Genomic DNA, 27,643 nt, shown 5'->3' with positions numbered 1-27,643 from the left:
TATTGGCTCATATAATTACGTACTTTGAGAAAACGAATACTTTTCTAATTCATATATATTGTTACTTAGGTAGCTAACTCTAAGCCAATATAAATGAATATAGGAAAGAATTAACTAGTTAAAATATATATAGGAAAGAACAAAGAAACTGGCTCCACTATAAGCCAAAAGATTGAAAAGAAAAGTGTTTTTTTATATGAAAAAAAAAAATTACTTGTTGCTGATTCTTTCTCTATTCTTTCAATGCTTTAACAATTCTAAAGACTTATATATCTTCTTGTCTTAATTAAATCATCGCTATCACAATTTATGAGAGTTTCCCTTCCAAAGATAGTCCGCCACAAAAAATTAACTTTCAAGAACCAAACATTATAATCTCTCACAATAAACGGCAGGGTAAGAATAGAATATTTGACTCAAAAGTAAGAATGGAGGCCAATAAAAACTTTTTTACTACTACAACAGTAAATAAATGTAAAGGCCTACCTAGCTACCATTAATTTACACTACTATAGGTCCACTACACCACAAAAGAAAGGTGCCTTGACACTTGACTACGTACGCGTAAATAAATATACATTATGTAAATAAAAGCCAGGAAGGTACGAAATAGGGTGAGAAAGATGAGATTATTATTATTATTATTAGTCTATATTTAATAAAAATTAATAATTAGTTGATGTAATTAGCATCCACCTTAGCTAAGCTACCCTAGCTAAGAGCAAAAGTATATATAAGAAACTATTAGTGTGGTAGCCCCAGAATTTAATTTGAGAGAGATGTATTTTTATTTTTTAAAAGAAGGAAAGGCTTATTCTTTTTTTCTAAAAAATTTATAATATGTTAAAATTTAAATTTATATTTTTATAGTATAAAGTATAATTTAAAATAAATAAATAATATAAAATATTTAGCTTGAAATGTGAATACTTTCACCAATACAAATCTATATTAGCAAGAGTTCAAATTCTTGAACCATTTTTTTCTTTGTAAAGAAAAATTAACTGTAAATATTGAAAACAAAAATACAAATATTGGTAAGGGTTCAAGTCTTATTATTTATTTATTTTTTTCACCTTCCCTCAGTTTGAGTCCGCCCATGCACACATATACAAATATTTATATGAGTGACCCATATATATGTATGTATGTATGCGACTGCACGTGCGAACTACTATTTATATATATAATTTTCATGCCAGCCAACACCAGGGCTTGACTTGATTCCATTTATCTTATAAATAAGTAAAATGGACAATTAATTAACAAGTAATATTGCTCATTTTTGTTTTTGTGATTAATTAATAAAGTTTCTTCCTCTCCAACCCAGAGAACATATCTCTATAATAAAAACCATATATAAATATAATCATGATATACTAAACAAAGGACTCTCAAGGACGGTGCAAATCTCAGGCCGACTCTATAAATTAATATTTACATATACATTATTACGAAAAGTCTAAATCCAATTTCCATCCAATATAAATATATATATATATATATATAAATTACATGATGAAACCATAAGATTTTGCCTCGTACGTGTACACTCTACTAGGGAATAGAAGAAAGAGGTCCGTAGATTTGACCAGATCTTCAAAGAACATTCATTAGTTATTATTTCTTATAAATATAATATAGATATATATTTATATGTTATTTATAAAATTATTATTTTTTATTATAATTTTTAATATTAGAAGTATTTTTAATTTTAATATTCTTTAACTTTATATTTATTTTTTTAAAATTTTTAAAACTTTTAATATTTTTTTTTTAAAAAAAATAAAAATTAATTAGTTTCCTTTAATTTATAAAATTTTAAAAATAAACAACAAAAATAAAAACTAAAAAATATAATTAAGTATACGTGCAACGCGCACATAACAATAACTTAGTACAGTAGAACCTCTATTTCAGAATAACCTCTAATTTGTTATAAAAAAATCAAGTCCCAATTTGAGTCTATTATAAATAAGAATAACCTCTAAATTGTAATTAGTTATACTATTTCTAAGTCCCGTATTAACAAAATATACCTCTATATAAGAATAATTACATCTTAATAAAATATATACATATATTTTATAAAATTATTTATGTAGAATTAGTAATTTTATTCTAAATTGTAATACATGTATAAATATTATATTTACTCAAAAATAATTCTATTATGATATAATATTGAGGATTGTTTAATGTCATTGTTGTTACATTGATATTTTTTTATATTTAATTTTTTTTTCTTGTGTAACTCTATTTAGTTATAACCTCTTAATTAGAATATAATTTGCTTAGTCCTAAGTGTATTCTTGGATAGAGGTTCTACTGTATATATATTAAGGGTCCGTTTGGGGTGGCTTTTTAAAAAATTAAAAGTGTTTTTTGAGAAAAATATTGCTTAAAAAGTATTTGGCAAAATAAAAAAAACTATATGTGTTTGAGAAAGCTATTGATATTTCTACCATGAACTCATATATATATATATATATATATGTTGAAAATTATATATGAAGAGATCGATCACATCAAAACTATATAAAAATAATATATATAATCGAGGTAATTAAGCTAACTATTATCATAAACAAGATAAACTATGACCTTAATAAAATTGGCATCATAGTGTTACTCATATCTATATAATAACCAGTTAATTATAGTACGATTATTATATTTTTAAAGTACTAACAAAAAAGCTATGAAAGAACATATATATGTATATATATTATATATTTAAATATCGAAAAATCCTATCAAGTGTTTACATTACTTTGGTCACTCTTTACAATTTTTAGGTACCCAAGTAGAATAGGATGATGATGATACATGCTTTCATCATACTTATTATGTATTTTTCGTGTTAAATTAGTCTTTAGCTTTACAACTCATTATTTTACATTTTACTTCTTAATAAAATTTATTATTTTAATTTAATTAGGTGGAGAAAGAAAAAAAAATATTTATACTAAAGATGTAGTAGTACCACGAGGTAAAGCAATATGGAATTATGAGAGTGAATTTTTTCTTAGAATTCTGTATCAAAGAGGTTGATAATGGTCGTCGTCCAACTACTTATTTAGATAAAATTAGATATCTAAACTTGATTACAAATATGAAAAAAATAACTGAAAGAGATTACACTAGAGCTCAGTTGAAAAATAAGTGGGATGGATTGAAAAATGAACGGAAGCTTTGGAAGCAACTCAAGGGAAAGAAACTGGTTTAGGATAGAGTATGCAAAAGAATACAATTGATGCAACTGAAGATTGGTGGAATAGTAAATTACAAGTACACATTATAATCTTTTAAATATTTATATGAAACTAAAAGACTTTTTTATGAATGGTACATTTAATTAACAAAATTCTTTTTGTAGACTCATCTCGGTCGCAAAGTTTCGCATTCGGGAATTAAACCAGAATTAGAGAAAAAATAAGATAAAACTTTTATGAACACTGTTTCTACAGGAGAGTATACTTGGACACCTTCATCTGGAATAATTCCATCTGAGTTTGAAAAACCTTTTAATGATACTGAAAATTTACATGAACAACTTGAGAGTAGTGATGATGATCTAGAGACGCATAATAATGATAGATTTTCTAAAGAAAATTAGTAAGAGATCAACTGAACCACTTGAGAAATAAATAAAAAAGTGAAAATGGAAAAGGGAAATGAAGAAGACATGACCTGTAATGATATATATATATATATTTTGTATTTTTACGGAATTCTACATAAAAACACATATTGCAACTAGTGGAGTAATCTAAATCGCAAGCAAAAATCGTATGACAACCCACATAAAAACTTCTATAGAAACTACTTTAGAAATCCAAACCGTAAATTTAAAAAAAATTAAAAATAATATATGGGGTAATTCCTCTAAAATATTAGTGCAAAATTTATGAAAAAAAAATATTTTTCCATTTTTTAAAAAGTAAACGACCAACATTTATTATAAAAGAAATTACAAGAATAATTTATTGTGGTACATATTATCTATTAAATTGAAAAAAAATGAAATTTCAATAAAAAAAATATATAATTTAATTAAGTTTTTTTATTGTGAGACAAATAAACAAATAAATAAATAGAATCACACATTTTAATTATCAGTCAAAATAAATAAATTAATTATTAGTTTTAAAAAATAAAAAAAAGTAAACTAAATAAAAGTATAATTGTAATTATTTTTAACATAATTTTAAAAATTTAACTTGTCATAAAAGAGAGTACCAAAAGAGATTTCCTAACACTCTTCCTTTATTAATTCACGCCATTGCGGAGAATCTTCCGACTCGACTCATTTAATAAAGTAAAAGAAACCTAGCTAGCTAACCCAGTCAGTAGCCGTTACCGCCTCTCTATTTTCAAATTCAAAATCTCCCATTTTCTCTCCGCTCACCTCTTTACAAATCCCCTCTTAATTCCCTTTTCTTTTCTCTTCCAAAAACAAAACCTCACAATCCAAACAACATGCTCGCGGCTCACTATCCAGCCATCGGAAACCATAAAATCCGGGCCAAGAGTGGCCGGAAGCCTCTCCAGCCGAGGAACTTTCTCCAAAACCCAGCGACCCTACTAGATCAATGCAGTACTGCCAAGCCCAAGCCAAAACAACAAGAACGCCTCCATGTGGATGCTTCTTCGGCGGCAGCGTTGGTGGTGGAACATTCACCTCCGCCTCCTCCTCCTCCAACGAAGAAAGAGGCTCAGCAGATGATTATAGCTCCGGCGAAGATCGGATCATTCGATGCGTCTCTGGCAGAGGAGCTGAGTGCGATGAGGAAGAGGCTGGAGCGGCTGAGATTAGATGGGGAGAGAACGGAGAGGATTCTAAAGGAGAGGGATGCGGTTTTGGATTCGGAGATGAAGGATCTAGAAAAGAGAGGAGAGATCCAGAAGAGTATGGAGAACGAAGTTGATCGATTGTATAGGCTGAAGCAGCTCCATTCTCAGTCCTTGAGGTTTTCTTCAATTCCATCTCTTAGAGAGAAGGAACGTGCGAAGATCTCGGTAATTTAATTTATATCTTTTTTTTTTTTCTTTTCTTTCTAATCAAACAAATTCGTATTATACATATGAATCTCTTATATTCAAAATTTTGTCTGGTTCAGGAATACAAAAATGAGGATACAGAAGAATCCACCTCATCCAAGAAGGAGGAACAACAGTGAAGAATTTTTCTTTGATTTGAATTACGAATGCTATGAATATATATATATATAATACCTCATTATTATTATTATTGTAAGCATAGGAATGAAATGAATCAAATATATTGTTATTTTTGAATGAGCTGTTTGAGACAAGAATCTTCCGCTTTCTCTCCTTTTACATAATTAGTACATACATTACCTTAACTTTATGGGTCAAATCAAATTACAGATTCTATTTGCCACTGATTCAGACTTCTATACCGAAAAGTCCATATACATTATAGTGCTTGCAAAAGTGCGTGTGAATCTTTATATAGTAAGAGCTAAGAACATTGCATTTAGATATTTTAAAATATCCAACATAAGGGTGGAACTGTACAAGGTTCACCGATAACAATATGAAATTGGACACTCTTTATAATTCTCCAGTTGGAATATCCCAGATATGCAAATTAAAATAGATTAACTAATCAAAGTGTATTTTTTTGTTGGGAAAAAATGTTAACTGCAATTCAAATATTAGATCAAAATTAAGTCATTTTGTCCTTAGTTATTTAAGCCGCGTTTGTTAAAAAAAAAAAATAATTACATTATTTTTATCTTACATTAAAATAGTCTGTTTTTTTTCGTTTTATAATAAAATAATTATATTCCATTTCAATGATATTCTAATATTTTAAAATACTATTAAACAAAAAAATTAAATAAAAATAATTTCATTTTCATTTTATTAATTCCAACCAAAATTATCTTAATTCATTTATCACAATCATAAATCAAATGAATAAGTATGTTTACATTATACCAAAATAACTTGATTGTTAAATTAATTTTTAGTCATATTTACAATATCAAACATTTTCTAATTAGTGAATTTTACTGTGCTTAAAAATATCATGTTATAAACTATGTGTGAATAGTTTAAATTTGAGTTTAGCGTGCACTTATTACACTATACCCTTTTCTACCTCTTCATCTATGAAATGTTTCTCCGTATTTTTTTGATTATTTTCAACTAAAATAACAATAATAAACAAATGATTTATGGATCTATCTATCTATTTATGTTTTATATATCTATCTATCGATATACTTATATACATAATTATAAAAAGGGTTAATTTCACAAATGCACAAAAACAATAAAAAAATAACAAAAATACGGTTTCAGAGAATTTTAAATATTTTTACGATTTTTTTAATTTTATTTACATAAAATACGGTCTTTTTATGTTGAAATTTTGTTCATTTGTTGTTAATTTTTTGTTATATGTATGTTATTTTTTGTTGTTATTTTGATGTTATTTTCATGTTACTTTTATGTTGTTTTCTTGTTGATTTTATGTTGTTTTCGTGTTATTTTTTGAAAAACCGTAAAAATGTAAAAAAATATTCTTTGAACGTAAAAATATAAATATTTTACAAAAAATGGTACCATATGTAATTATTCCTTATAAAAAGTTGGTGTGGTGTTCACGGCCGGCTCTGAAACAAAGTTGGCCACAGAAAAAAAAATTATTTTTGGGCACTTACATTAAAAAAATGTGATCTTTTTTAAAGTCAGTAAAAAAAATATATAATTTTAAAAGGTGAAAAAAAATTTGGGCCTCTTGGCTAGGTGGGTCCTAAGCACAGGCCTAATCTGACTATGCTCAAGGTAGAAATAGACTTCCGAAAAACTCATCGTAAGGCTCGCCATGAAAATGTTGAGTTAGAACTGTCGTGGGCCCAGCCTACACAAAATATTAGTTCCTTAAAAAGCTCGTTGCTCAAAAAAGGCTAAGTAATATTTTTGTGTGAAACTTTATGTAATAAGGAGAAAATAGAGTTACTTTGTAGAAATTTGGAGTATGAAGGTTACTTTGTTGTTGAAGCCCATGGTAGGAATAGGGGTCTCGCTTTATTATGAAAAAACCAAGAGGAGGTCAACATTGATTCTTTCTCTACGAATCACATTGACAACTTGGTTCATTTTGAAGTATGGAGAGCCAAACCGTAGCTTAAGGAGGAAGACTTGGGATCTTTTAAGAATTTTGTATGCACGATCAAAAGAGCCTTGGTGTATCATGGGTGATTTCAATAATGTTCTTCACAATAGGGAAAAGGTTGGGGGTAAACCTTATCCGACTTGGCTTATTATAGAAGGCTTCCAAGAGGTGACTCAACGATGTGGTTTATGTGACTTTGATATGTATGGGCATCCTTTTACTTGGGAAAAGTGTAGAGATACAATTTCACGGAATTTTGAACAATTTTATAATTTTTTTGATTTTATTTACAGAAAATACGATATTTTTATGTTGTATTCTTATTAATTTGTTGTTGATTTTTTGTTATCTGTATTTTATTTTTTATTATTGTTTCGATATTATTTTTATATAGTTTTCTTGTTGTTTCTATAAAAAATCGTAAAAATATATATAAAAAAATTCTTTAAACGGAAAAATATAAATTTTTTACAAAAAAAAAATAGTGGCTTAGGTAATTATTATTATTTTTATTTTTAAAAAACCCCAAATTAAAATTATTTTGAAACTGCGCTGAGGCGCCGATTACTCCCTAGTTTCTAAGGGATAAGTTGAGAAATACCGTTTTTTATATCAATTAATCAAAAATACCTTCATATTATATTTCATTAGAATCTATCCACTTTTGTGATTGAGTTGCCTAATATACCCTTATCCCTTCACTTAAGTGCAGTACATGATTTAGATTAATCTAAAGAATATAATGAGAACATCATATATAAAAAGTGAGTATATCTCAATCAATAAGGAAAGAGGAAATTACACTCTATACCTTTTTTATGTTGTCCTCTTTCATTTTTACCCTCTTTTTTAAAATCTATCATTTTTACCTCTTTTTTTAATCATTGTACCAATTTTGCCCCTGTCACTTCAAGATAGTCTCCATGTGACTCTCTTATGTCAGGGTATTTTGGGTACAATACATATAAAAAGAGGTATGTTTCAAATAAATATAAAATTAGAGGCAAATTTGGTTAATTGATTAATAAAAGAGGCATTTTTCAACTTAATATAAAGAAAAATGGGTATACAATCCCATTTCCTCATTTTCAAATAATGATTATGGGCTGTAATAGAAAGCCCAGCCCAGCCGAAGAAACCCACAATAAAATTAAGCTTTTTAACAATTTGTTTTGGTCAGGAGACTTTTTAACATTTTTTTTAAACACTTTTTAACAATTAAATCAACTAATAATAAGAGTAAAAATGGTTTAGTTATCAAGAAAAAAAAAATGAAAAAGAAAGTGGAAAAATGGTTTAGCAGAGGTTAGAGATAGGAATCGGATTATCTTATTCGGGTTTGGGATTCCGATGTCGATTAGAGAATTCATTCTCCAAGAAGTGCCGGATTGGGACGACGAACTGCTGGCCAGGGCTCGATTTAAGGCTTTCAGTGGCCAAAGGTCCGATTGGCAACCCATTTTCCTTTTCTGGAGAGATTTGATCATCAACATCGCTCGCCACTTTCGCCTCCCCCTCCTCCGACCTTCCCAGGTCTGCTTTTTTCTTTCTTGTTCTTTTTTCTTTCTTCTTCTTAAATATATCTGTTTTTGGATGAAATTCCACCATATTTGCTTCCCTGATGATGAAGGTAAAGGATTGGTTCAATCGAGGAGGGTTGACCCCATTATGCCTCGACCATGTATTGGTGAGTGAGTTAACTTTGATCCCATCCACCTTCTTTCTTGCTTTATGTATTTTCGTTTTTTTTTTTTGGTTTAAAAGAGAGAAAGAAATACACACATGGGTTTCTCTTTTCCATTCAATCTTTTTCTTCAGCTTGTAATGTATAATGAAGGTGATATTGTACCAAGCGAGCAACTTGTGGATCCTACAACAGGGCAACTCTCTCAAATTTTCAGAAAAGTAAGAAATTTGATTGTTAGACCCATCACTACTCCTCAACCCATCAATGCCCAAGATGTTTTCGTTGTCATGTCAGTGATGAAGGATAAAGCTACCCAGGTTGTCAATCTTTTATCTCAAACTCATTGGACCTGCTCTTGTATTGTAACTATGGGGAAGTTTCGAGAAATATGCGGTGGTAGAACAGATGAGTCTTCTGCTCTCTTAAGCTTCCTTTCATCCCAAGGAAAGGCACGCCATCTTTCTGTGAAGAGGGGGGACATTATTCAGGTACATCTAATTCTACTTCATTATATACTGTTTCTTATATGCTTTCCTTAACAACATGAAGTAATGAGTGCATTGCGAATACTTGCTTAAAGAATTTAGCTAATAGAAGAAAGGCTGTCACTTACCATGTCTTCAAAATTTTAGACAACTCAATGTATGCGAGGTTATAATATTTTTGCCTATATTGTGAGTGTGTTTTCTGGTTCCCAATACCTAAATATACTTGAAACATTCTGTAGCTTTTACTTTTTCTTTTTGAAGATGTCAAATTGTTACTGTATTTTTTTCTTATTAGGGCGTTAAAGTCTCCCTTTCAGAATCACCTGTTTCTAGTATTTCAAGTTTAGACTATGATGTTCTGCACTTGATCTGGACTACAGAAAAGCTTGAGCAACAACTTCTTGTGATTGACCAACGTTGTGAAAGGTAATTAGCTTTTTGTGTATCTTGATTGTCAGATAAATCATGAATGATAATAAGATGATCCTTGTTGAGTGTTGGAAAGAGTTACACTACCTCTATATTAATACCGACACTGGGAGAAGGAGGTTAATTAATTCTTGTGAATGTTGAATGAGATGATGATTCTGTGATATATAATTGTTTGAGAACATAGAGATTTATTCTAGTTGGTAGGAAAGTCTCACACATCGAAATGGCAGCAGGCGTTCTTAATAATAGAAGGATTTGGCAGAAAAATATAAATTTGTCTTTCCCAAAAACATTATTACGCAGTAATTAAGACCACTTGCCAGTAAATCTTAATTATTTATATAGATTACATTAGGCATATAAATTAGAGGACTGTTGGAGCTTGGATATATGTTTATCTGTTTGGTGAAGTTAGGGGTAAACGTGCTAGTTTAGTTTGGTCTCTTTCACTTTTTTGTTTATATTTTAGGGAAAAGAAAAGATATTTTGTTAAAGCTGTCTTATCCTATGAATGTAGTGGATCTTCAAACCTTTTTTTGTTTTTTTTCTGGGCCGGGGACCATGTGGAGTTGAACTTGTTCTTTTTACAGGTCCAAAAAATCAGCAATAGCTTCAATGAATTCCGGAAACAAGAATGTGGCTTTGAGGCATATGAGGGCACTAAAACTGGCTAATGATAGTAGGGAAAAATGCACTACCCTTCTGAATAGAGTGGAAGAAGTTCTTACTGTAATTGGAAATGCTGAATCCACAAAAAAGGTAAAATTGTCATGAGGAAAATCTTTTTCAATTAATTAATGTCAGCTGTACTACACAGTTTTGATTCATGGTTTAAGAAGTTGGCATTTGTTAATGAAACAAGATCGAATATGGTGGTCTTTTCTTTTTGGCTCCTGTGCAGGTTACTGAAGCCATCCAAATTGGAGCTGAAGCGATAAAATCAAATAAGATGAGTGTGGAAGAAGTTCAACATAGTTTAGAAGAACTTGAGGAGAGCATTGATTTACAGAAGCAAGTAGAAAATGCGTTAGGTAGTTTCCCTTTTTTATCTCAAGTCTTGCTTACTACAAATTGTGCTCGTGTTTTTAATTTCTCTTTGACTATGGCAGAATCTACGCCATTGTATACATCTGTTGAGGATGAGGATATTGAAGAGGAGTTTAGCAAATTAGAGCTGGAATTTGGAAGTGGAGAAGACATTCATCAACCAAAGGTGGTGGCTAACAGTACAGTTGAAGAAACGGAGGGTTCGGAATCCACTGAATCATTGACTGATTTGTTCTCAAATCTCAAGGTTGGAGATGGCTCGTCAAGTAGTGCAGCGTATGGGAATGTTGCTGCCAAAGAAACAAAAACCCTTGAACTGGAAGCTGCCTAGCTAATCCAACAAATTCTCTTACGGCAAATGTTTGAGTGCCTTGAATCAATGCATGTATATTTATAGACTACACTTTTCAAATATGTAAATATTCTTGGATGTTGTATTTGGTCTGAAAGTAAAGAAGAAGAAGAGCCATTTTATTTCATTATAACATGCAATTACAGAAGTGTACCCACAAACAGAAAAATAAATGTGGAGTTGCTCCAGTTCTTGGTTCCCTTTGAAACAAAGCAGATTGCTAAGACTTGAAATGAGAAATATGAACATTTTACATTCAAAGCATTAACTATTAGATATGAACAAGTAAGCACGACTAGTTTTGGCCCTTTCGATGGGTTGGGTGTTACAATAAGAAAGGTCATGTCTCGTGAATATTGTGGGTTAAGTGTTAGTTGTTTTGTGGTGCGTAGTAGTAGGACAATGGAAATGATGGTGGAATTTGAGGAGCAGAAGAAGAAGAAGAAGAGGGTGATACATGCCAAGGCCTCGTGAATATTGGAGCTGAAGACTGTGATGTCTGAGAAGCTGAAGATGAAACACCTTGGGGGAAGGGGAACCCATACATCTGATGCACTCCTCCTAATCGAGAACCAACAAGCGGTGATGATGATGATGATGCCATTGCCATTGCCATTATTGGAGAGAAATAACTCATCAAATATTGTGCCATCATTGGATTCATGACATTATTAAGTCCCGTTCCCATCGACATCATCATCTGTTATAATATAAACACATAGCCTCTTAATATTTGTAGAAACTTGTATAATTGACTAGACAAAAATCATGTATTATATATAAGTTGTACCTGTAATTGAAACTGAAGTGACTTCAGATGATCTATGGCATCCTCGAGTATGGAGGCTTTGTCAACCTTTCACACAGATGCAACATCATCTAATTAGTATACTTGACATACATGTACTACATAAAAATAAATAAAATAAAATAAGATGATATTATATATATATACTCACCTTGTTGCAATTGGGTATTAAGGCTTTTAGGGTGCGTATCCTCTTGTTGATCTTATCTCTTCGCCTCTGATAACATCAGGATATTAATTAATAATCATCTCATACCCTCAAAAAAAAATAATACTCATCTCTTTAAACACGCACAAAAAAAAAAAAAATAAATAATTAATAAATAAATAAAAAGGAAAAAAAACTCACTCTTTCGGACAAACTATGAAGTTTTGCAGATCTTTTTCTTGGGAGAGGTTGTAGTTCTTGGTCTTGGTCTTGTTCAAGAGAAGTAGAAGTAGTAGAAGTATTAGAAGTAGTAGCAGTTGTAGTAGTAGTAGTAGTAGCTGTAGTAGTAGTGTGAAGTAGTGGTAATCCATTATTATGATAATCATTTGAAGCTCCCATGGAATGTAAAGAGGGAACAAGTGCAGCTTCTTCTTGGTTTTTGGGGTAGTCCTCATAATCATGATAGTCGTATTGATCATGAGGTTGATGATTATCAGGGACCAAGCACATAGAATTATCATCATCAACAGCTACCCGCTTATTATTATTATTCTTCATTATCAGTACACGTTCCGGCGGTGGTTGTAGATCCCGCTCGCTAGATTTGTTGTTCAAGTAGTCCTTATTAAGTAAAAGTACTGGCCTAGGCTTAGATCGATGATGATTATCACTATCATCATCATCATCATCATAGTCACCACGGCCACAGGCGCCATTAGATTTATTAGGTAACTGCTTTGGCGATGAGAATAGCTCAAACACGTTCCTTGTGGGAACAGCAGTAGCAGTATTGCCTGGTCTCTTATTACCACCACCACCAACAACAACATGAGGAACTTCAGTAGTGTTATTATCACAATACCTTTGACTTGATATGAAGTTTGATGGACACGGACGTCGTTTCACGATCTCATCATTTTCCCATACCAATTCTACAAACCCACTAGTATCCATCGATCGAGCTTCCACACTAATAATTGTTAATTTACCTATATTAATCCACACACATTAATTAATATCAATATAAACTACTACTATTAGTAAGATTAATGTGCACACAAAAAAAGAGGTGGAAAAAAATGATGTATATGCGCATATATATACCAGCTAGCTAGGTCGTTTTGATGATCTATGATACAAGTGCTTATGTTCATGCATGTGTACGTAGAACTATATATATCATAGTAATTTTTCACTCTCACATATATACATATATATATTATGTATGTAGTTAATTACCCATCGGAGCTTTAGGAGAGGATATATAGGATAGTATATAAATACATAATATAAACAAAATAAAGCAGACTAGATTGGAGTAGTGAGTGTATTGGTGTAGTTATATTAATAATTTTTCCATCAAAGAAAGATATATATATATTGTTTGGATTAGCAGTACCCACCTCTACCACCTGGTTCCTTCTTATCAAATTCAAGTGCTTAATTAGGTGCCGGAGATCGATCTGAACGTTGGCTACAAAGTATATAGATTTGTAACAACTGACTCAATTGTGATGAGAGAGAGGAGAGAGTTGTGCTGATATCATAATAGTCAACCAAAAGCCAAAGGGTATAGCCTTCATTTATAGCCCCATTAATTTCCGCCTGGGTTGCTAATACACACATGCAACTCATATCGTCCACCCATTTAAGCATGGACCTCACCACACCTCACCCTAATTACTCGTACGATATTTTTTTATTATTATTACGGTGCACAGGTCACATCCTTACAGGTGTCTACAATTCCAGAGTGGGGTCAGGACCCGTATATAAATATTTTGGCATTAAACTGATTTCTTTCTCTTTTTTTTTTTCATTTATTAAAAGAAAAAAGCAAAAGTGTGCATAGGTTTGAAATGGATGTGTAACTACATTAATTCGTTGGTTTCGTTTCCAAAGTAGGAGAACTTATTATAAATCCAAAAAAGAATAAGAAAAAGAAAAAGAAAAACATTTGTGTTGTTTGTGAGGGATGGGTGGGAGAGTGAAGGTGAGCCACGAAAGGGTAAAGAGTGATGTAGCGATGGAGCGTAAGGATTGAAGCCACGTAGTAGAAGAAGAAGGAAGGAAGAAATATTTGGTGGTGTGTGGTGTGGGACTTGACCAAGACCCGGGTGGGAAGGGGCATCGTATGTTCAAAAGTAGTTGAGAGATGAGATGAGATGAGAAAAAAGGGATTATGGGAATCTTATAAAGATTGTATGAAATCACGTGGGTCTTAGCCCCACCACCACCACCCACCCATGCCATACTCCCTCCCTCCCTGCCCCTACTCTCCTCTGCCCGTACGGAATTTTCCCCATCTAATACTGTAATTTTCTCTCCTTGTGGGGACGCTCGCTCTCACATTTTCTTGTCTAATCTTAACTGTTGATTACTTATCTACGTGTTCATGTAATCTCTAATATCTTCAAACTCTAACTAATTTGGACCAAACTATTCCAGGCCTAATCAAATAAATTTGGTGTGAATGATTTAGTCAATTCGGACCGTTTAAAATATTTTTGATTCGGTTTTGATTTTAGAAAACTTAGTAGTAGTTCAAACTATAATTATTTTATATATACTTAATATATATATTTTGGAGAAATATTAATATTTGAAAATAATTTTATAAACTTATTAAAAGTAAAAAAAAATTACTAAGGGCCAGTTTGGAATAGTTGTATTGTGAGAAAAAGCATTTTATCTTTGTGAAAAACATTATGAAGCGTAAAAAAATGAAATTTGAGTGTTTGGTAAATTATAATTTTTTAAGTGCTGTAAGTTGTTAAGATTCTATTATAATAATGATAAAATTTTAATCTAATTCATTATAATCACAAATATTTATAAAAAATATATTATATAAATTTTTTTATTTTTAATTATTTTTTTTATAGTATAAATTTATATGCATTTGATAAAATAATTTTTAATATTTTTAAATTATATTTTTATCACTTGTAAAAGATATTATTGTAGTTTATAAAAAACATAAATTGATATTGTTTGTTAATAATAAAAATATAGTATAAAATATTTTTTAAAATAAAATAAAAATTTAAATATTATTTATTTTTAAATATTTTTTCCTTTAAAAAAATATTTTTATTTTTTATAATATATAATAAATAATTAAATAAATTTTTAGTAAAAAATAATTTATTATAGAGTTTATTAATTAAAACAACTTTTTCTAAAAGTTAAGTTGTACCAGCTTTACCTTTTATTCTTTAATAAATTGTTTTTTAACTGCTTACCAAACACCTTTTTGTCACAGTTTTTTTAAAAAACAACTTTTAACTTTTCTAAAATTTGTGCCAAACAGGCCCTAAAAGAATGAATAATTATTGGAAAAAAAAAATTACAACAATCACAAAATATATAAATTATGATTTGGTTTGATCATTTAATTGGTTTGATTTGATTTTAAATTTTTAAAGAATCATAATGTTAATTTATTTTGAAAAAATTAAAAATTTATACCAAACTAATTAGTAAATATCCCTACTCTAACCAATCAAACATCTTACAAAAGAAAAACAAATCAAACATTTATCAAAAGAAAACTTTTCTTCATTTTTCTCAAAAGGAAATACTAATTATATAATGTAAATAATGACTGAGAATTTGAGATTCACCTACACATTTTCTTTGACACCAAGTGATCTTCCTATTTACTTTTTTTTTTCCTTTAAAAAAACGTCACATTATATAATAAGTAAAATGCAACAAGCAAATGTCACATAATTTCTTTCTCTATATTTTATATATCTACATATTATAAAATGATGAGACAATCCAATCACACAAAATTTACATATATATGTGTCGAGATTTGCAATTACATAATCTAATAAATCTCACATGAAAATTGTTGAAATAAGTCATTGTAATAGGATCGCCACCTAAGCACACAAACCATTTTACTCAAATACATTTGCAAGAATCTACTCAACAAAAGAGTTGAATCCAAAACTCTAACAAACTCCACTCAACAACTTTTACCATAATTATACAAAAAGTACTATTCACATCGGTACATAAATTAATTTTTTTTTAAGGACTATCGCTAATTAAAGTAAAAGAGTGTTTAAAACCAATATCCATAATAAAAATTTTCATCAATTTTATAGGATCGTCAAGTATATCCGTCAGTTTAAAATTGCTATAAGATTAAAATCCTTGACGATTTATAATCATCAGCTAAAGTATAGGCAACAATTTATAGTCGACAGTTATAACTCTTGGCGTACTCTCTCTCTCTCTCTCTCTCTCTCTCTCTCTCTCTCTCTCTCTCTCTCTCTCTCTCTCTCTCTCTCTCTCTCTCTCTCTCTCTCTCTCTCTCTCTCTCTCTCTCTCTCTCTCCGGTTAACTTATTTTACAGGACCTGGCAAACCGGTTAACCAGTTTGCACCAGGTTTCCCAAGCAATCCAAAACCTACCCAAAACGTGTCCAAACCTCACCAAACTTTTCAGAATACCTACTACAACATCCAACAACAAATTCTAACCAATAAAACCCAAAAATTCACACAAAATCAAAAAGTTCCACGGATGAACCAAGCTTAAGTTTTCAAACTCAAACTTGTGCATCCACCACACCACAACCCTAAACCAACTGCAAGAACTCAATTCTAACTTAAATTGAACTTACAAACTAAATCATAAACAAATCTAACCTTAGCACCCCCAAATTCACAAATTTGCATATTCAAAACCAAAATCAAAGCTTCAATAACTCAAGGTTTAGAAGTCTAGGGCTACCTTTGCTTAAAACCACTTGAATTTAGCTAACACTTCTTCAATTAACACCAAAAAAATCCCAGGTCTTGGCTGGTTCTTGTGGTGGTCGAGCAAGGAAGAAAGAGAAAGGGCAATTCTTTATTCTTTTTCTTTATTTTTTCTAAAATGAATAAAGTTTAACTCAATATTCAGAAAAGGAATAACATGGGCAACTGTCAAACTCCAAAACAGCGACCTATACCCACATTCCAAATGAGCAAAATACCCTTGATGCTTAAACTTAAGCTAATACAAGCCTAGGGGTAAAATAGTCAAAAATCATAACCTCGTTCAAACTCGGTATCCTACTCATCTCCAATGTTTATCCTACTAAAAAAAAGCTTCTAGACTTACCCATGTGACTCAAATGTCCATCTATCACATTTTTCGTCGTCGGTGAGCAAAAATCATAAAAAAATACATAATTCACATACAACACAAATAATACCTCTAGAGTTTAATAAAATCTCCAGAATTGAGAAATTATAACTCTAATGCCCACTTTTAATAATGGGACCTACAATTAAATAAATTCATGAATAACTATAAAAATATTAATAATTAATGCTAATTGTCTTTACTAATCCATATTCTATAAATTCAGTCATTACAATTATCCCTCCGTTAAAAGGATTTTGTCCTCGAAATTTAACCTAAATAGCTCTGGATATTAAGTCCTCATGTCAGACTCTAATTCCCAGGTGGCTTCCTCTTTCTTGATGTTTCTCTAGAGCACATTGACCAAAGTTATGGCCTTGTTTCAAAGAATTTTTTCCTTCCTATTAAGGATCTGAACTGGTTGTTCCTCATAGGACAAGTCTGACTGTAGTTCAAGGGCGTCGTAACTCAAGACATGAGTCGGGTCTGAAACATATTTCTTCAACATTGAAATATGAAATACATTATGGACAGTCAATAACGCTGGTGGTAAGGCTAGCCGATATGCTACCTGCCCGACCTTCTCCAGTATTTGAAATGGCCCAATGAACCTAGGGCTTAACTTGCCCCTCTTTTAAAAGCGTCTAATACCCTTCACTGGAGAAATCCGTAGGAAAACATGCTCTCCTGCCTAAAATTTAATGTCTTTGCATTTCGGATCAACATAACTTTTCTGCCTACTTTGCGAAGCAAGCATCCAAGCCTTGATCTTGTCTATAGCTTCATTGGTCTTTTGAACTAATTCCGAACCCAAGTACTTTCTTTCTCCAGTTTCATCCCAATGGATTAGGGAGCGACATTTCCTACCATACAACATCTCATAAGGAGCCATCCCTATTGTACTTTGGTAGCTGTTGTTGTAGGAGAATTCAATCAAAGGCAAGTACTTACTCCATGAACCTTCAAAGTCCATGACACAGGCTTGTAATAAGTTTTCTAATATCTGAATTGTTCTTTCCGATTGCCCATCAGTCTGAAGGTGAAAAGTCGTACTGAACTTTAGCTTTGTGCCCATAGCTCTCTAAAGACTTACCCAGAATTTTGATGTAACTTTGGATCTCTATCTAAGACAATGGATTTAGGAGTTCCATGGAGACGAACTATCTCCTTCACATACAGTTCAGCATACCGATCCACTGTATAGGTAATCTTTACTGGCAAAAAATGAGCTGACTTTGTGAAACGGTCTACTATGACCCATACAGAATTATACATTCTCGTGGTTCTAAATAAACCAACCACGAAGTCCATTACAATATCCTCCCACTTCCATTTAGGAAGGGCTAATGGTTGCAATAACCCTGTCGGTCTCTGATGTTTAGCTTTGATTTGCTGGCAGGTTAAACACTTAGATACGTACTCTACCACATCTCTTTTCATCCCATACCACCAAAAATAAGGTTTTAGATCCTGTTACATTTTGGTGGTTCCCAGATGCAACGAATAAGGTGTACTGTGGGCTTCATCAAAGATTTCCTTCTTAAGCTCACCATTTCCAGGAACATAAACTCGAGCTTTGTATAGTAACATTATGTTATTCAAGATTGAAAAGTCCTTAGGTCAACCGGCCAATACCTCATCTCGAATTTTGACTAGCTCAGGATCTTCCAACTGCACCCTTCAGATTCTTTCTAACAAATCTGATTGAAGTGTCAGGTTGTGTAACTTTCCAACTACAAACTCAATTTCAGCCTTAACCATTTCTGAAGCTAGTTGAGGAGCTATCATCACGGTGTTGAAAACTTTCATGGGACTTCTTCTACTTAAAGCATTTGCCACAACATTAGCTTTCCCGAGGTGATACAAAATCTCACAATCGTAATCTTTAACTAATTTCAGCCACCGTCTTTGCCTCATTTTTAAATCCTTTTGAGTGAAGAAGTACCTGAGGCTCTTATGATCAGTATAAAACTCGTATTTTTCACCATAAATGTAGTGTCGCCATATTTTTAGAGCAAACACTACAGCAGTAAACTCTAAATTATGCGTTGGACAGTGTTGCTCATAATCCTTCAATTGACGGGAGGCATATGCTATAACTCTGTCAGCTTGCATCAGATCACATCCCAGACCATGTCTGGATGTATCACAGTAAACAACAAATTTTTCCCGATCTGATGGCAAAGCTAGAACTGGTGTTGTTATCAATCGCTGTTTCAACTCCTGAAAACTTGCCTCACACTTGTCTGACCATACGAACCGTTGATTCTTCTTAGTTAACTCGGTTAATGGCGTAGAAATCTTAGAGAATCCTTTGACAAAACGTCGATAATACCCTACTAAACCGAGAAAACTTCTTACTTCCGTCACAGATTTTGGCCTCGGCCAATTTTTCACTAATTCAATCTTTCCTGAGTCAACCATGATTCCATCTTTTCCAATAATATGCCCTAGAAAAGACACCTCTGACAACCAGAATTCACACTTTTTGAATTTTGCATACAACTTATGATCCCTGAGTCGCTGTAACACCATTTGGAGATGTTGCTCATACTCCTCTTCTATCTGAGAGTACACAAGGATGTCGTCGATAAACACTATCACACAGTTATCGAGTAAATCCTTAAATACTCTGTTCATGAGATCCATAAAATCTGCTCAAACATTTGTCAATCCGAATGACATTACCAAAAACTCATAGTGCCCATATCTGGTTCGAAACGCAGTCTTTGGTATATCTCTCGAATTTTGAGCTGATGATAACCGAATCGTAGGTCAATCATTGAAAACACAGTCTTTCCCTGAAGCTGATCAAACAAATCATCAATTCTAGGCAACGGATACTTGTTCTTATTGTCAACTTGTTTAATTTCCGATAGTCACTACACATTTTGAGGGAACCATCCTTCTTTTTCACAAATAGAACTGAAGCTCCCCAAGGCGATACACTGGGCCAAATAAACCCTAAATCAAGCATCTCTTAAAGTTGTATTTTAGCTCCTTGAGTTCTGCTGGAGCCATTCTATATGGTGCTTTCAAAATAGGTTCTACTTCAGGTACCCAGGAACTCCTCGAGAAATTCTTTTACAACCCTGACTACCTGAGGCCCAAATGTTTCAGGTTTGCTGAAGTCAATTACAACTGCTAAAAATCCTACACATCCACTGTGTAGTAAATCTCTAGCCCTCAAGATTGAAATAATCGAGATTCGAGACCCCTGAATAGATCTAACATAGACGAATGGATCTTTGCCCTTCAGCTAAAAAGTTACCATTTTCTACTTACAATCAATGCTGGTCGAATACTTGGACATGAAATCCATCCCAAGTATTGTTGGGCTTTGTACCCTAAATAAAACTCTATTTCAATGTAATCTTTGTCATTCAATTATCAATAAAGATACAGAAATATTTTCATCACTTATTTAGTATGTCATTTGGTTCATGTGATCATCTATATGTTTATTTGATTTATAAATTCATCCAAATCCTTATCACATTGATATTCTTGTTTATTGTGTCATCGGCACAGTGGAAAGTAATCAAGATTATGTGATTAAATGTATTACATAGATTTATCAGTACACAGGGTTTAACTGATATGATAATCTACAACATAGTTTACTTGCACCTTGGATAAGTGCTATGTCCTTTCCAGGGCATTGGTTAAAGTAAGCTTGGGTTGGATGCATGGAGTATGCATTGAAAGGGACCAATATTGAACTTGGATTAGATATGATAAATTTACAGTAATATCGATTCAATTCAATATCACCTAGTTGATCCTAGATCAAATAATCTTAATCCTGACATGGTTAGGTTTGATCTCAAGAGTGTTATTTGTGTTCTTTGATTTGTTAGTTAAGCCTACCTTTTGGTCTGGGTGATACGTACATTTTGGGAACATGGTAATACAATTGAGTGGGAACGCTAATCATAAATATGGAATCTATAGCTTCTATCTGGACATAGAAGTGAAACGATGATTTCCTTCGAGCTTGGCTAAATAGAGATAAATAGTTAAGTACTCATTTCACTGATTATATTAGTTCACTGAAATATCATTTATAAGTGGCTAATTATTTTAAGGATAAAATACATTGAAGGGTGTAACAGTAAATTAATCCCTATGCAATGTAGATCATCTATAGAGGATCATTGATTATTGGGATTATAACAATGGATAATTAATAGCGTATCTATATCATGGAACATATAGAGCGTTCTATGTAACTGAGAGTGCAATTCCAAGTTCTATGGTGGATGCAATGAGAAATTAATAAGTTAGTAGATTTACTTGGTAATTAATTCTAGATCTGCTTATTGGAAGCTCAGTTATATAGGCTCATGGTCCTCATACTAGTTGAGACAATACTGCTTGTAAGACTCAGTCAATTGATTTTAATTAATCAATTATAATTCTAAAATTAGACTATGTATAGTTTATGAATTTTCACTAAGCTAGGGCTTAATTGTGAAGAAAAGAGATTCTAGAGTTTATTTGTTAATTAAGAGACTTTATTAAGTCTAATTAATAAATATATTAAATGACAATTTTATTTAATAATTAATTTTTTTAATTATTCAATAATTAGTTTTGGAATTTAAGTGGTTGAATTGGAAAAATAGTATTTTTGAGAAAATAAGATAAATAGTTGAAAAAAATGGCAAAATTGCAAAGTGAGGCCCATATCCATGGCCGGCCACTTAAGGGCTAATTTACCACTTATTTTTTTAATATTTTAATGCCAAATAATTCTAACCTAAACCTAGTTGGATTCCTATAAATAGATAGTGATGACCTCAAAGAAAAGATGATGAAAACACTTTCCTTCAGTCAAAAATTTGAGCCATCTTCTCTACCAATTTTGAATCCTTCTCTCTCTCTTTCTCTCTTCAATTTCGAACCCTATAGTGATAGAGTAAGTGCCCACACACATCAAGTGGTACTCAATCATAGTGTGTAAGGCTGTGAAGAATCCAAATTCAAGAGAAGAAGAATCAGGCTCAGATCTTGGTGATACTCTGCTACAGAAAGGATACAAGGGTTAGAGATCTGAGCGGAAGGAGTCATTTAATTCTGGTGTAACCACTGTAAGGCTTCTCATACCTTTTATGTATTTATTTTATATCGTTTTAGAAGTTCATGTTTAGGATATTAAAACATACTTGTTAGTAAATTTAGATCCTGGTAAAATATATTCCAACAAGTATAATATCAAATTCTGCTAATTCCAGCTCTACTAGGTTAGCACTCAACTCCCTATCTTCAACCCTAACTGGCGTAGACCTAAAATGCCTTTTGGAGATAACCAATTTCCCGCTAGGCAATAGGGTTCCAAACCCTCTTTCAATAAAGTCACAAGCCCTACCTAATTGATTAGTTACCCATGTTACCACATATGAGTGTGTAGCCCCATAGTCAAATAACACAATAAAATAGGAGTTGTTAACAAAAAGCTGACATGTCACCACAGAAGGACTGGTTGTAGCATCAGCTTGAGTGATAGCAAACACCCGAGCAGGTACGGGTTTTTCCTTTGGCTTCTACTCTTCTTTCTTTGCCTGAGGGCAATCTTTCTTGAAATACCCACCCATGCCACACTGAAAGCATGTCTTCCAGTTGCACTCTCCCGGATGATGCTTCTTCCAACGTGGGCACTTAGGGTAAGAATAACCCTAACATCCACCTCTACCTTAGTTCCCCCAGAATAGCGTGCTCTATCTCGAACCACCAGATGCTGGGTAGCCTTTCTCTTCTAATCAGCAGTGGAATCACCACTATCCCTACCATAAGCAAGAGTAGGAAGACTGGGGGTTCCACCAACACTTAGAGTCACTCAAGGCTCCTGAAGAAATTTTACCGAACCTTTGGCTCGCAGAGCCTTATCAACCATTTCTGCATATAATGTCGCTTCATTCGTAGTAATTACCAGGGCGTGTCTAATCTTTGCATTTAGACCTGCCAGATATTTCTCCTTCTTGCTGAAGTCCGTAGGCACAATACCCGAAGCCAACTTGGCCAGACGATTAAATTTTTTTGTGTACTCTGTTACTGACATACCCTCACTCTGAACCAGTTCGGTAAATTCTTTTCACTTAGCACTGCGGACTGCCTCATTGTAATACTTGGCATTAAACAAGTCTTAAACTGTTCCCAGGTCATAACAATGACGTCTCGGGTGAGGGATACTAATTTCCACCACACGAGCGCATCTTCTTGGAACTGAAAAAGTAGCACAAGTCACCCGGTCATTTCTAACGACCCCCATGAAATTCAAAATTCTCTCTATCACCGTTAGCCACTGCTCAGCCTTTATTACATCCGGACCTCCCAGAAAAATTGGAGGTGCTTGCTTGCAAAGCCTCTCATACAGTGGCTCCATACGGTTGCCAGCAACGGGTTGTTCTACTGGCACCGTAGGAATTAAAGCATCCTGAACTTGTGGTGGAGGCGCTGTAGGAGGACCCTGCTGCCTCAACCTTTGAATTTCTTCATCTTGTTAGCGAATACGATCTTGCATTTCCACAAATCTTTGCTCCCAGTCCGGAGGAGCTTGAGGTGGGTTTTCATGTCAACCACCCTAAAACCTTCCACTGCCTCTGCCGCATCCACGGGGATTCTGGGGGATTTCATTTCGCTGACCACCTCCGGTCTCAACCCTATTACTCTGACTCCTTGTATTTTTCTAGGCGTCCATTAGTAGGACTTAGCCTATGAACCCATAAGTCAAGCATGTCAGACAGCTATCATAAAGACTTAATATCGCTCTTATTGATTTTAAGGCAACTGTTGTGATAACTCCAACACGCAAGTATACGTATTATTTTAACAAGTAATACTCAGGTAAGTGAGATCGTTCCCACGAGGACTGTAGCTAAGTACGAATCAATTGAATTCTTGTTTCTATTTGGTAGAATCAATAATAAGGTTGAATAATTAAATAACTAAAAATTGAAAGGCATGAAAATAATAATAAAAAGTGTAATTAATTATGGATGAGTATTGTTAGGTTATAATTAACCTATATTTCGGGTCTTTAAAGTTAGCATTATCTCGTCTATTGGTGTCTTTTGGAGCAGTTTTACGCTTGATTTTCATTATTTCAGGTTCCCGGGGTGTTAAAGTTCGAATTCAGTCAAATGGCGAAAAACTGGGACAAACTTGGAAAAAATTGGAAAATTCGGTTCCTGAAGCATCAGTAGTCGCGACCTCCAGAGAGCCAGGTCGCGACCCTTTTTCCTGGTCGCGACCCTGGTCGCGACTTCGTAAGTTAGGCAGAAACTCGGTTTTTCGAGTTTTGCCTGTAGTCGCGACCAGCTTAAATGCTAGTCGCGACTATGTACGGAAATCGCAGATTTGACCTAATTTTGATTTTTCACTCAATTGGAGGCTCACCACTCATCCCTATATAAGGAATACGACATTGAAGGTCAGATCTAAGCAAAAACAGACCTAATAGTGGAGGCAAGTGGAGAGGAAGCTATCTTGAAGACCCGGAGCGATACCACCTTCTAGTTTCTTTCTTTTACCCTTTTTATTCATCTTTATGTTTGTTTTTATTTCTGAATTAATCATGGATGTTTTTAGAGTTATTATGAACTAAATTTCCCAATAAGGGAGGATGATGATTGTTGTTTAAGTTTATGCCTAGTTAATAAATAATTGCCATTCCTTCATCTTATGTGTGAATACTATCTCTATTTGTGTTTAATTTCATGTGCAAGCTTGATCACCTTTTACATGGTTTATGATCCTAATTCGAAATCTGAAAAGTGAGAATTAGGAATGCTAAAATTTGGATAGTCTAGGTTTTGATGTAAAACGAAAGTATTTACATAGCCTAGTGACTAATAGATTATTGCTTAATGCTGATTTTGTGTTGATCTAATTAAGAAGTTAATTAGAGAACATATTATTTAGAACCTAAAAGATCTGAAAAGAGTTAGGTTAATTTATAATCTGTCTTTCACATTGAGATAAGGATAGCAATTAGGCATTGACATAGGTAGCTTATCAACAGGATTCACCTCCCTAATCTCTCATCTTGATTAATCTTCGTTTATTTTCTCTTTAATTTCTGAGTTATTTACTTTTAAAATTGCAAACTTATTATTTTACCAAATAGAATCATAAGTATAGTTTAGTAGTACTTAATCCAATTCCCTATGGTTCGACCTCACTTGCGTGAGATACTACTTGATACGTACACTTGCGTGATAAACAGAATTTTCGTAACAAGTTTTTGGCGCCGTTGCCGGGGAATTGTTTAAAGATTGATATTACACAAAATTATACTAACTTCTACTTTGGTATATTTTCTCTTGCTAATTTTTCTGACCTTTTTCTTGCAATATTTTCTTGATCTATTTCAGGAATCATAAGTGTATGCGCCGTCAAGGACAAGCAGTGATATTACCAGTTGATCTCGAAATCGAGAAAACTTGTAGGAGAAACCGAAAGAACAAGAGGCAAGAGGGAGTTTCAAAGCAATGCCGAAACTTCAGACATCATGGCTGCCAATGCTGCAAACAATGGAGGCAATAACGGTAACAATGGTGGCGCAGTAGAAGATCAAGCTAATGGCCGCAGCTTGAGAGATTACATTCTCCCTACTCTGACGGGAGTGCAGTCATGTATCAGGCCACCGGCAGTGGATGCAAATAACTTTGAGATAAAACCTGTCATACTTCAGATGGTGCAGTCTTCAGTTCAGTTTGGTGGCCTCCCTTCTGAAGATCCTAATCTGCATCTTTCTAACTTCATGGAACTTTGTGAAACCTTTAAAGTTAATGGAGTTAGTGATGATGCTATTCGACTGAGACTGTTCCCATTCTCTCTTAGAGAGCGAGCCAAGAGTTGGCTAAACTCCTTGCCACCCAACTCTATCGCCACCTGGAATGATCTGGCAACGAAATTCTTGTCAAAGTTCTTTCCTCCAGCAAAGTCTGCAAAGCTGAGAGGAGAAATTAATAACTTCTGCCAACAAGATAATGAATCTCTCCATGAGGCTTGGGAGAGGTTTAAGGATCTGATCAGAAAGTGCCCTCATCATGGTATAGAGAAGTGGATGCTGGTCCACAACTTCTACAATGGGTTGGTAGGAAATACAAGAACTTTAATAGATGCTGCAGCTGGAGGAGCCTTTATGAGGAAGAGTGCTAATGAGGCTTATGATCTATTGGAGGAGATGGCTCTAAACAATCAACAGTGGCCAACTGAAAGGAGTCAATCAAAGAAGGTAGCTGGTGTGTTAGAGGTTGATGCCATCACAAAGTTGACAGCACAGGTTGAGGCATTGACAAAGCTAATTGTAGGGCAAGCTAAACAAGCCCAAGTTGTTTGTGAGTTATGTGGAGGAAGTCATCACTTTTCAGAGTGTCAAGCTGATGTGGATGATTTGCCAATGGATGAAGCTAAAGCCATTGGAAACTATTCACAGAACAACAACAACAACTATGGGTTCAACCAGGGTAATAACCGAAGAAACAGTGGGTTCTATCAGCAACGAAATCAGAACCAGAATCAGAATCAACAGTTTAATCAGCAACAAACCTCTGGTGGAAATTCTGGTTTGCAGACAGATTTATTGCTACAATTCATGACTGAAACTAGATCTTCCATTAAAGACCTGCAGACTCAGATGGGCGAATTAGCAACTCAGGTAGCAACCCGTCCTCAAGGAAATTTGCCTAGTACAACTGAAATTAATCCTAAGGAAAACTGCAATTCAATTACCCTGAGGAGCGGTAAGAAGTATGATGGGTCTGAATTGACACAACCAATTGATGTAAATAAGGAGATTAAAGTTCAACCAGTGCCAACCCCAACACCCACTTCAACGAAGGCTACTGATAGTCCAACACAACCACAGCAGTCTCCACCAATTAATATTGATCACCATGTGAAAATACCCTATCCTCAGAGGCTCAGAAAGTCAAGTCTAGACAAGCAGTTCACCAAATTCCTAGAGGTCTTCAAAAGACTACACATCAACATTCCTTTTGCTGAAGCCTTGGAACAAATGCCCCGTTATGTGAAGTTCATGAAGGAGATATTGTCTAAGAAGAGAAAATTGGAGGACTATGAAACAGTGGCATTAACTGAGGAGTGTAGCGCCATTTTGCAAAAGAAACTACCGCCCAAGCTTAAAGATCCGGGTAGTTTCAATATTCCATGCTCTATAGGGGGTTCGGTGGAAACCAAAGCTCTGTGTGATTTGGGAGCAAGCATTAATCTAATGCCATTGTCTGTCTTCAAAAGGCTAGGATTGGGAAAAGCAAAGCCTACAACAGTGACTTTACAACTGGCAGATCGTTCTTTGACTCATCCTCGTGGGATAATTGAAGATGTACTGGTGAAGGTTGGTAAGTTTAT

The 27,643-nt window shown here is 33.4% G+C and overlaps 3 protein-coding genes and 1 non-coding gene across 4 annotated transcripts; 2 read left to right on the top strand and 2 right to left on the bottom strand.

The window, feature by feature from the left end:
• The first annotated feature begins 4,305 nt into the window (after window positions 1-4,305).
• LOC133032474 (high mobility group B protein 6-like) lies at window positions 4,306-5,315 on the top strand. The gene is made up of 2 exons (XM_061106431.1): window positions 4,306-5,025; window positions 5,127-5,315. The coding sequence occupies exons 1-2, from the start codon at window positions 4,486-4,488 to the stop codon at window positions 5,184-5,186; spliced, it is 600 nt and encodes a 199-aa protein (XP_060962414.1). The 5' UTR covers window positions 4,306-4,485; the 3' UTR covers window positions 5,187-5,315.
• Window positions 5,316-8,399: 3,084 nt separating this feature from the next.
• On the top strand, window positions 8,400-11,289 carry LOC133031770 (uncharacterized). The gene is made up of 7 exons (XM_061105426.1): window positions 8,400-8,689; window positions 8,787-8,843; window positions 8,975-9,331; window positions 9,627-9,757; window positions 10,354-10,522; window positions 10,665-10,794; window positions 10,873-11,289. Exons 1-7 carry the CDS (start codon window positions 8,507-8,509, stop codon window positions 11,139-11,141), a joined length of 1,296 nt encoding a protein of 431 aa, XP_060961409.1. The 5' UTR covers window positions 8,400-8,506; the 3' UTR covers window positions 11,142-11,289.
• On the bottom strand, window positions 11,261-13,116 carry LOC133031771 (transcription factor PIF4-like). The gene is made up of 4 exons (XM_061105427.1): window positions 12,320-13,116; window positions 12,122-12,187; window positions 11,953-12,018; window positions 11,261-11,862 (listed from the first exon to the last, which is right to left on the bottom strand). The coding sequence occupies exons 1-4, from the start codon at window positions 13,070-13,072 to the stop codon at window positions 11,533-11,535; spliced, it is 1,215 nt and encodes a 404-aa protein (XP_060961410.1). The 5' UTR covers window positions 13,073-13,116; the 3' UTR covers window positions 11,261-11,532.
• Window positions 13,117-26,219: 13,103 nt separating this feature from the next.
• LOC133032877 (small nucleolar RNA R71) lies at window positions 26,220-26,326 on the bottom strand. Its single transcript, XR_009685462.1, has one exon. It is a non-coding gene; the product is annotated as a small nucleolar RNA R71 (small nucleolar RNA).
• Between the last annotated feature and the right edge of the window lie 1,317 nt (window positions 26,327-27,643).

This window comes from Cannabis sativa, chromosome X (genome assembly GCF_029168945.1).
Source record: "Cannabis sativa cultivar Pink pepper isolate KNU-18-1 chromosome X, ASM2916894v1, whole genome shotgun sequence".
NCBI lineage: Eukaryota > Viridiplantae > Streptophyta > Magnoliopsida > Rosales > Cannabaceae > Cannabis > Cannabis sativa.
Note: the sequence above shows the minus strand (reverse complement) of the source record. Positions and strands in the feature narration are given on the sequence as shown.